General features: G+C 37.3%; 1 protein-coding gene across 1 annotated transcript; it reads left to right on the top strand.

Annotated features, from left to right (window-relative positions):
- The first annotated feature begins 1,859 nt into the window (after window positions 1-1,859).
- On the top strand, window positions 1,860-11,102 carry LOC144664162 (acid-sensing ion channel 2-like). The gene is made up of 7 exons (XM_078525274.1): window positions 1,860-2,506; window positions 3,211-3,427; window positions 4,118-4,274; window positions 6,356-6,415; window positions 7,268-7,466; window positions 9,671-9,762; window positions 10,978-11,102. Exons 1-7 carry the CDS (start codon window positions 1,860-1,862, stop codon window positions 11,085-11,087), a joined length of 1,482 nt encoding a protein of 493 aa, XP_078381400.1. The 3' UTR covers window positions 11,088-11,102.
- Window positions 11,103-11,766: the final 664 nt, after the last annotated feature.

Below are 11,766 nucleotides of genomic sequence, written 5' to 3'. Positions count from 1 at the left end.
GTTCTCTTAGCTGGCGGGACCATAGCACGAGAAACAGTGGCTCTTAGGACGCATGATTCGATTGGCTAGATTCTAATAAAGAAAATTTAAATTCTGCCATCGAATTAACCGTTTCAAACTGCCTCATAACGGTTGATTTAGGTTTAGGTTTAAACTCCTTTTGTTTAAATCTAGTCAATTAAATTCTTTTACGGCTGTCAAGCAACTAAAAATAACACGAATAGATTTGTTGAAATTTTCAACGCTGTGCGAAGATTTAAAATTTGCATTCAATGATCATGAGCTTTCTGTGAGTCGAATTGAATTTTTTCTGTATTATGTACAAATATATACAAAACAACAAACAAAATCTACCTCTTCACGTTAAGTTGCCGCGCAAGCTGGAGGTTTCCAGACCCACGCTCTGATCACATTAAAAGCCCAAGTTTTAAAGTGTTGTTTCCCAAGCAAGTTAGCGAGTTTTGTTATCCTTGGGAGTTAGGTGCATCAGACGATACCCTTTCGTCAGTAGCAAGTTTTAGTTGGGGCTATAACAATATCATTATTTAAAGTGCACACACCGCAGACCCAGTTTTGTTTAGCTGGGGTTGATAATGATTTCTGTAGTCTATAAATATGAATTCTTTAAATTCGATAATGTTAGAACTATTTGGTGATTTTTACAACCATTGATAAATATATGAACCGAAAGGAAAGATAAAACATGAAACGGGTTATATAAACAGCAAAGTTCGCCCCCAATGTATGCACTGATAAATATTTTAGCAAAAAAGTGGTTCTTGAGGCTATTCTATTGGCTAATAAATCCCAGACTGAAAATCACGGTGAAGACAAAAGGTCTCTCGGGCAGTTCTGGGCATATTTTGCTCTGTTAGGTAAAGCTTACATGTTCATTCGACGTTAATTAAACAGAGTGAGTGAGCCAATCAAAAACCTAGAAATGCAAATACCTTACTTGATTGTTACTAATTTACAAAGTAGCAGCAGGCAAGAAGTAATCTTGAAATACAATCTCGCGGGAACAAATCAAAAATTGTATGTTTTCGATGGCCTGAATAAATCTTTAGCTTCGACCCCACTAAGACCGACTAGAAGTCTTAATTTTGATCTTTAACATGTATTTCAAAATTAGAAACGTGGGTTTGTATTCTCATAATAATAATAATGTATTTTATACCAATTTAGTAGAAACTCAGCTATGTTCTATTGGAAATCCGCGAATCTGATTGGTTCTCCCACTGTTTTCTATTCGCCGATAGAAAACAGTCGCGCGCGCGAGTAGCTTTTAAGTGGTAAATTTTCTTGATTTTTGTCTTCAAAGTGCACAATATTGTAGGTTTTGGACTGCAATCCTTTACAGTTTCTACTAAAACAATTAGACTACTCGCCCTCGTTTTCTATGAGCGATAGTCAACTCGGCTGCGCCTCGTTGACTATTTGCTCATAGAAAACTCGGGCTCGTAGTCTAATTGTTAAATAGTCAAAACCTCCTATAGAGAACAGGGCAGAACAACGTAGCCCCTCTTTCTCAATAAACGATCACTTTTTTACACTTCAGTAGTTATAACTTGTCTTTAGACTGACAAATAGTTTTAATTTTGTCAATATTAGAAGGTATAAAACTTGTGCACTAAAATAGTGAGATTTTAGGCCTTTTTACATTACATTAATATGTTTCAGCAGATTATTATTATCAAATGTCAATATTTAAAGGTTGCTCAAAAAAACTTGGGCACTTAATATGCAAATTATTTTCTTTTGTTATTCCTATAAGCAGTATCAAGTATATAATAACAGTATAAAATGTATCACGGAATCAAGTGAGAATGAACAATAAGGCGGGTGAAGAAGGCGTTGTAATGAAACCCGAAAATTCTGAAATTGAGTTGGACCAAATAACTCAAAAGCAAACCAACGAACCATGCAAATCAAACAAAATTGTTCCCGAATGTAGCGAGGTGGCATCGCAGATCCCAAGTAAGTCTGCTGCAATAACAAAAAGATGGGACGTCTTTGTCGGATCTTCGACCCTCCATGGTTTGGGTTACGTTTTCACCAGCCGAACACTGGTACGCCGCATTCTCTGGGCTTTGTTCCTTGTGAGTTCAATGGCGTGGTTTTCCTATCAGTCATCAAAGCTTCTCAGAAAGTACTTCAGCTATCCTGTCACGACGAAAGTAACTTTGGAATACGAAAGTACGCCCGACTTCCCTGCTGTCACAATTTGCAATTTTAACAAGTTAAAAAGGTCTGTCGTGATGGCGAAAGGATTCGATGAGCTTATGAGCCAAGTTGATAAGTTATTATTTAGATTGGAAGCTGAAAATGACACCATTGACCTCAGCAATTACACTGAGTTTAACTTTACGGAATTTGAGTTTATTGCTGGACATGAAATTAACGACACGTTAACCGCTTGCGTTTGGAGCGGACAGATGTGCGATTATAGAAATTTCACGCCAGTGTTGACTGACATGGGACTATGCCACACATTTAATTCAGGTAAGCTTCGACTTTTGTAACTTCCTTAGAATACCAACCATCATGCAAATGTCATTTTCCTGTCAGAAAAAGAAATATAAATTGGTATTGCACTTAACTTACATCATATTAAGTGTTTAAAAAGCAGCAAAACATTAATTCAGGATTTCGTTGTTAAAAAAGCAATCATGTCAAAGTAAACAGCTCCTCGTACTTTACAGTGTACAATTAAGATAACTTTTTTGCTTTGATGATGAGTTTGTTTCTGATTTTATTTTTTCTTTGTTATTAATGAGCTCACTCCAGCTAAACAAACTAGAAGAAGGTTCGTTGTTATTTTAGTATAAATCAATTACAGAATATGTTTAAGCATGAAGATAACAAGAATTGCAATGAGTGTTTTCTTTTGTTATGGAAACCTTAAATGTCGAGAAAATGTCCACCATCTGTTCACGAACTTATTGGGCATTCGTTTGATATCACTATTCTAGCTAGCATCCATTGAAAAAGAGAGGTGGTACGGAGCCACAAAAGCATGATTTAAGCTGGAAAATACTGCGTTTGAGAAAGAGGTGGGGTAGAGTGCTTTCTGTCCAATTCCTTCCCTCCCATGCAATCTCCGAGTCCTACCAACTAGTTCATTTTAGAATAGCATCCTGTTAAAGCTACGGATTGTTACAGAAGTCTTAAATTTGAAAAAATAGATTGTTATTTTATTCTTTTATGGAGAAATGGTGAAAGAATACTAAAGGTGAAGCAAGCTGGCTCGACCTTTGGACTTACCCTTACTTTGAACGTGCAACAAAATGAATATTATGGCATTATGTCGCATAGTGCAGGACTCAAGATTCTTATTCATCAACAGGGGACACCACCTATGGTTTCTCAGCTTGGCTTTGCAGTCAGTCCTGGTACAAGCACATTTGCAGCGATACGAAAACAGAGAGTAAGGAATTTCTCAACAGAGGCGGAGTGCCTTGAACCCTTCGCTTTGAGAGCTCCGTCCAGTTCCTAGCTTATGCCGTTATGTTACATACTCGTGCAAGAGAGACAATCTATCTTATTATAATATGCTCAAAAACTGTTACAGTGCAACGCGCCTTACCGTGGCCACCTAACAAACTTTTTTTCAAGTGTGCTCTCGTAATATTATTATGTGTTTGACGAACACGCCTCCTTGCAAAGTTGAATACGATCAAATAGAAACTTGTTACATCGTACTTATCAACAAGTCGCAGTGAAAACGTAAAATGTTACAAGATTACACTTATGAAAAAGTTTGTTGTGTGGCCACGGTAAGGCGCTTCGCACTGTAAAAGCACACCAACACCATATTCGGCGTACAATGAATGGGAGGGAAAGTAAAGTTATTTTCAGATCACCTCTTCTAGAAGTCTAAGCATTATTTAACTTCGTTCCCAGGGCTTTGCCTATGTAATTTAAAAATAAAAGCCCTGGAAACAAGGTTGAGCTTTGCTATCATAAAGGAGACTGAACTTTGAACGGTCTTCCAGTGCACGGTGGTGAAGTGAGTTTTTTCTACAACTGCAGTACAATAGGTTTATACTGGCAGTATAAATATTTTGATAGCAAATAGATAATTAAAGAATTGTACTTTTTGTTTTGTTTTGTTAAGGTTCTCAACCTTCCGAGCCCTTACGAGAGCAATTGCCGTAACCAAACTATCAGGGACATACCTGATTATCCCAAATACACAATTCCCTCCTGTACGCTGAATTGTCAGGCCAAATATGCTATTGAAAAATGCGGATGCAGAGAAAACGGAATGCCGGGTAAGTTGCTTATTCTTTTTTACTAGGCATAAATAGATTGTGCTCGGCAACTTTTGAGCAACTTTTAGCGTTTTGAGCAACTTTTCGTAGTACCAGCAACCTGGGGCAACTTTTGCCTTTCTAGGCAACTTTTGAGCAACAAATTGATATAAAACCTATCCAAACCATAAAAGATCGTTTCATTTCGAAGGATGTTATTAAAACTGGTTTTATCAAGACTGATTTTTTTTATTTATTTTTATTTTTTTTTAATTTTTTATTTTTTTTTATTTTATTTAAAAAAAAAATACTAGTGAGCAGCACACAGCATAACAATGGCTTTTTGGCCTCTTTCATCGATTGTAAGAATATTTAATGAAAACGTTTAAATGGCAACAAACAAAAAAACAAACAAACAAACATGTTTTGAGTATTTATCTAAAACAAAACGACTCTAGAGAGCAAGCAACTTTTCTAAATTTTGGAGGCAACTTTGTGATATTTGAACAACTTTAGAGCAACTTTTAGGTCAGGGTATATTGTGAAGCAACTTTTCCTGAATTTACTAGCACAATCTATTCATGCCTATTTTTTACAACTAATTTGCGAAAGTAGCAGTATCGAAGGTGAGCGCAATTTCACTCACACGGTCGGTTGGCTGGTTGGTTATGTCCGTGGGTCATAGATTTAATTCCGCTGACCAATGCATAAGGTCGCAACATCGTGTGAACAAACGTGACGGAGATCAAATTAAATGAATCGGTAAAACGTAATAAAAGGATAATAAGATGTTCATCCAGTAGGTGCTGCCGTGTTCTTACAGTGAAACCCCAATATAACGATCCTCGATATAACAATATTCCCGATATAAGAATGAATACTCTGTGTCCCAGCGGAAGTTACAGTAAAATGTATGGGACGGAATCCCGATATAACGATCTTCGATATAACCATATTCCCAATATAACGATGAGAATGTAGCGCACCGAACGTAAAATCCTCCCGATATAACGATATTATCATTACACAGTCACATTTTTTTTGCAAAACATCGAAATTAATGCAATTACATTACGGTAATCGAGCCAACTCTAACGTTTCTAAAAACAGCTTTGTACGATGATAGGAAAATGATACTGTGTTCTAAGCCTTCTTATCAAAATTATTCTATTTATCCTCATCTAATGCGCAGTATAAAGGTCTTGTTAGGTTTACCCCGATATAACGATATTTTCGGTTATTTTACGGCCATATCGTTATATCGGGAGTTTCGATATAACGGTTCTTCGATATAACGATATTTTTTTTATTGCTCCCTTGGCATATCGTTATATCGGGGTTCCACTGTATTATTTTGTGTAATCAAAAAGCAATCTAGAAAACATTTTGTGCTTTGTTATAACATAATGAACAGGAGCACCAAGCAGCCAAACTTTTCCAATCGTTCTTGTTTTCTTTTCAAAATAACTCGTTACTTTTATGGCCTCATTGCTTAAGAAGATATTTTTAACTTGGCCAAAACAAGTTTATTTATTTACACAAGGCGAGGCCAAATGTTTATTTTGACAAAACTTTACCTACTGTAATCATACAATGAACAGCATTAATCCCATAAAGTACTTACTTTTACTCCCATAAAATGAATCAACTGTTTAGTGTGTTTGTTCAATATATTTTGAAAGCTTCTTTTAAAAAGGCTAGCCCTTTCGGGCAAAGCCTTCCCGTGCAGTGAACTGTAAGGAGTACCCCTCCCTGCCACACACACTCACACATACACACACTCCCCTCTCTCAGGGATCTGGGATTTACAAGCTGTATTTTAATCATTATATAACGTTTTATCAGTAAACGTGCTATGACGTGAACAAATGCTTAGCATATTCCGTCTCAAACGTTTTGCTTAAGTTTTGGAAACCTTACCTTATCTTCATATCAATTGTTGGAGTCCACACTTGAGCCTCTTTTTTCTGCCCCATCATATCCTTCCCTCGTCTTCACACCCACCATTGAAAAAAGGATGTATGGTTATTCCTTATTGAAATTATTATATTTATATCTTAGAATTAACGTTGGAATTTCTTTCTCATCAATAACCTGAACAGACATAAACAATGCCAAAGTCTGCGGTTTTGAGAAGCTAGTTTGCCTGATAAAAGAAAAAAGTACGTAAAGTATTTTTTCTTTATATTTAACAATCATTCGCCTCAGGCTCAGTAATAATTGTTGAATAATCCCCGAGACGAGGTGAATATCAGAGGTAAATATCAAAAACTGCAAAATAACAATAGAAAACACGAAAACAACAAACAGAAGGGCATACGTGTGAACCAGTTTAATTTATCGATTGAAATTATAATTTATACTCACGTTTTAGCAATAAAACGGAACAAAACAAAAAATTCGAAAAAAAAAATAGATATCCGGTACCTTTGTTTAATTGTTGCATGGTGACTTCTGAGCAATCGTGTGTTTCCTCTCGAAAATACTATCTCCAGTGAAAAGAGACAGAGAACCAAATAATGTTTTGACAGTCGATCAGACTGAGTACTGACATAGCCGTGTGTGATCTCCGAAACCACCATATTAATGATCAATTCTAATGCCTTGAAAACCATCTCTTGAAAATATTTTCGGTCCAAAAGCCTTGGTAGTAAATTTGCAAAATTCCCAATGTTTCAAACATCAAGGATTTAGAGTGATTTCTTGTAAATGAGAGAAATTTTCATTCAGCAAATGCCGCCATGTTCACTGGCCTGGATGGCAAACGTGGCTTGGCTTAGTAGCCAAACCTTCAGATGCCTAGCGCCTAGCGCGGTGAATATTGCGACATAGTCCGAGCTTATCGACCAATCAGAATTGAATTCACCTTTGGTAATTATACTAACTGTGTATAGTCAGCTCGTCATTTAACTGTTTTCTCGAGACCGTTATACTGAATAAGATCGTCTGAGATTTGATGTCTGCAAAAACATAGGAAATTATGATTGATTTCTGATTGTCGTGATATCTTCCAGATAACTTCTTGGAGCTGAAGGATAACCAGTCTAACCAATGTGATTGCCCGGTTCCTTGCGATACAGTCTCCTTCAAACCCGTCCTTTCGTATGCTGCATTCCCTAGTAACACAATCGTAACCAGTGTGGCAAAATTATTTTTCCCGGACGGAATAACCCTAACACCAGAAGTCGTCAAACTAGCGCACGAACAATTGAGGTAACTACCGTATATATTTAGAAATAGCGCCCTGAGCGCTTATTAATTTTTTGAACCTTGTGATTGGACGCTTATTTGAGCATGCGCGCTCACTAAATCTTTTACATTTGTAGCAAGAAGTAAGCATATTTTGCAACAAAACAATAAATATTAACAGATGTACAAATGCTTCTCTGAAAGTTTCTTTAGAATACTAAGAACTTGGTTTTTGGGGAAGTGTCTTATTAGTACGAAGTCAATTTCATTCTCATTGAAATAATGATTAATACTCCTCCTGGGTGAGGGAGGGGGGGGGGGGGGTGGCTTATTCGCGGCTAAGCGCTGATTAACTTTTCCTACCTTGAGGGCGCTTATTCCACTTTGGGCATTTAAACGAATAAATACGGTGTGTTTCATAACAAACAAGCTCTATGCAGCTAACGGCCACTTGGTACAAAATCCGCCATTAGATATTGAACGACAAAGGTCCGCTGTGGATAGTATAATATAAAGGAAAGTCAAGCATGACTGGTTGATGTCGCTTTGGTTTGGATGCCCCAGCACGATTTTGGTACCATGCAGTTTGTTAGCCGCAAAGACCTGCGAAGAGGCCATGAACAACAACACAGAATGAGAGATGGAGAAACATGTCATCGAAAACAGGAATTACAGATCTCATCGTCGGCTCGTCGGCTTTTCGATTTCCTTCACGGAAATGAGATCGCAAACGTTTAATGCTCTTTTCACCTTTATTGACAACTGTTTTAGCCTTTCTGCTTTAAACAAACCCCCCCCCCCCCCCCCTCAACCCAGCGGTTGGCAATGGATAGGGTAAACAGATAGTAATGTGATATGGAATTCTCAACACGGTTGTGCGTTGTCATTCTCTTGGACTTTGTTGGTAGTTTATTGTCTTCGCGCGCTTCACTCAATTATTTTCCACGTCGGAATAAGAAACAAAAACAGAAATAAGTATTTCAGAATTTATTAGGTGTAGGCGCAATTAAAGTTTTTTTTTACAAAAACGACGACTTAACCCTCGGACGTACAAGCAAACTCATACCCCCACCATTGTACAAAGAGAGAGGGGTGCATGGGACTACTCCCCTGCGTTTTCGTCCTATTGAGCCGCAGCGAAATATTTTTGCGATGAATAGAAAGCCCGTAGCGAACTCTACAAGATTTCATAATTTTTGTCGGCTATGACGTCATTTGACGTTACGTGACGCCATTATAGCCGCCATCTTGGATTCGCCATCTTGCATTTCACCATATTCTTAGGAAGTCAGAAAAAAGCGGAAATTGATACAAAATCAAGCCAGAATGCTTATGGAATGCAAAATAACCAAAATTACAATTTTAGTAAAAATGAAGGAAAATGTTAAAAATGACGATTTTTGGCAATACCTGCTTGTAATAGTGTGGCTTGTCAAATCAGCCAACACAGTGAGTGCATTTGAAACAGGAAGCCCTAATGGTCAAATAAAGAATAACAAGATTAAGTCTGTGTTGTGCCAAGTGGCCCATTAGCTTATCCCGGTTTCTGCAGCAATAAGCGACTAGGAGTATGGGATGTTAGTCCATCGCAGGGTAACTCCCCAGCATTAAATACGCCGGTACCCATTTATACATCTGGTTGGAGTGGGGCACAATGAAAGTGAAGAATCTTCTCCAAAAACACGACACAATGACTCCAGCCAGGGCTCGGACCCGGACCGCTCGACCAAAAGTCCAGCTTGCTAACCGTACGGTCACCGCGTCTCCCACTGGTTAAATTAATGATGCAGTCTGCAGTCTAAAGTGTCTTGTTTTTTTTTTCACTCGCTCTCTATTTTGAACCTAGACTATACACAACACAAATGTTTTGCTTGCTACCCCCTAGTTTTTTGAGAATAAAATCTACAGAAAATCATGTTAATTCAAAAGACAGGAAACTTTTAATTTGTAAAATTTTGAAACAGTGTAAGTTTGTCTTTGGTTGCGTTCGTATATTTTTACGAGGTGATTCCTGCAGTTAAACAATTTCTGCAAAAGCTCTAAAATGGCAGGTATATTTTTTTCATATTCTGGATGGTGAGGACATGGTTAAAGAAGTCAAAGGCTTAGACCATACTGAAGCGGGTTAAAAACAAAACAATCCCCATGAGTTTTAACATTCGTTTATTTATTTCAACAGTCAAAAACAATCCCCATGAGTTTTAACATTCGTTTATTTATTTCAACAGTCAAAATACGTTACAACTCCATGTATACTTCCAAGAACTAAATTATCAAGTTATTCAAGAGACACCAGCCTACGATTCTGAAAGTCTGTTAGGTAAGTGCACTGGATATTGGACAACGTGATAAGAAAAAATACGCAAGATAGTTAACAAATAAAAACAGCCGAGTTTCTCTATCGTTATAATCCTTTTCTGATAAAGAACACTCGTAACATTCACAACACAATATAACGATACTCGTGAGCGAGGTCAATAAGTGTCTTTTTATGGCTGCTGTATACAAGCGATGGAATTCTAACGGGCATTTTTTTTAAAGAACATAGCAGAAACAATAGAAGAGCGGTACTCCGGATATGCGAATTTGTTGTCGAATTTCGCTGGACGACTTTGCATGCATGACCTCGACTCTATTCTTATGTTTTGTTGCTCAAATGATTTTTGATGCCGCAAGTTTCCTTCAGAAACATTCTTTTCTAGACCTAAAACGTACAATATTTTCTTATAGAACATGGCGGAAAACCAACTTCCAGTAGGTAATTGTAAAGAACGATAGAGATTTCTGTTTTCTAAGTCAAAGAGAACCCACAATATATATATTTTTTTTTTCAATTTTCAATTTATCTTCTTTCCAACTGCCCAGGTGAATTTTTGTTTGCGTTCTATGGCACTTATGTACAGGAGTGAGCGAAACTACGAAATTTTCGTAAATGCGTTCAATCCTGAACATATCTCTTCTATGCGGCGATTTTTTTGTTTAGTTACACTTGATTTCTCCTGTATGCAAGATTTTTTTGTAAGATTTTTTAAATTTAAAATAACATTTCACACAGAATAGAATCTTGTCAAAATGGCTAAAATGTCATCACTAAAGTTCGTTAAATAGCCCAGACACAAATCAATGTTACACAAATATCAAATATCCTCGCGTCACGTGTCTAGACACGTAAAACTAGGCATAAACGACAATTGTCTGCCAGATCCACGCACAAAACTTTATGTTCTTTAAAAGACGGATTGAGTATGGCCCTTTTTTCGAAAAATACTTCGCTTACCTCCAAATTGTGCTGAGAGTAGTTATATATAGTCTTATTGTAATTCTATTTTTTTTCTTATATTGTGATTTTCATATTTTCTACCTTATTTATTAAATCAGTGCTGTAAAATACATATGAAGATTCCTACGAGGAACATAATAAAGTTTATTTTCTTTCTTATTTTGGATAAAGGCGATTTTTTATTATTAAATGCAATCCGTTACCCACCCTTTGAACATAAATATAGTGACCTTTCTTTTCTCTTATTTAATCCAGGTGAAATCGGTGGTCAAGTTGGCCTCTGTGTTGGCGCCAGTCTGCTGACCGTGCTGGAGTTCTTTGATGTAATAGTTTCTATTATTAGAATACGTCTGGGTTTCACATAAAGGCGCAAGCGTGGTGGCATGTAAATTCATGGATGATATGAAGGGGAAACCCCCGGGGGGGGGGGGGGGGTACCGAAAAAAGTTTTGTACGGGGACAACCTCGTTCCCAGGGCTTTTCCCTTGGTGATTTGGAACGGGCGGGAAAAGACCCTGGCATCGGCCGGTCACGTAAGCTTCAGACACCCGAAAATCTTGGGTGTCATAAATTTTAGATAGCATCAATTGAACCAAGGCAATGCATGAATTATCTGTTTTCGGTTTGTTCAGTCAGCTTGGAATAGCTCTAAACCACTGCAAATATCCTCTGTTTCGCTTAAAGCCACTTCAAGAGAATGTTTTTATATATATTGGCATATACAACGCGAAAAACAGTCAACATATTCCACTTGCGCGTGTGAGATTTCAAATCTGCATTGAAATCATGCGGTGCCACAACGTAACCTAGCGAACAAGGAAGCATCGAGCTCAAGAGACAAAACGCTCGATCAAATTAATACAAGAAGCATAACCTTTACTACACACAATGTCTCTCTATAAAATAAACATTTAGCTTTCTCGAAGTAAAGCTCTGAAAAATCCGGACAACGATAAATGTCATCCGTGATATGATAAAATACATCTTGCAACAGTATTACATGAAATTAAACAGCCGATCCCGGCATCACAATGTAAGTAATCA

The sequence above is a fragment of the Oculina patagonica genome, chromosome 8, assembly GCF_052425735.1.
Source record: "Oculina patagonica isolate OP01 chromosome 8, crgOcupat, whole genome shotgun sequence".
NCBI lineage: Eukaryota > Metazoa > Cnidaria > Anthozoa > Scleractinia > Oculinidae > Oculina > Oculina patagonica.
This window is presented reverse-complemented; position numbering and strand designations above follow the sequence as displayed.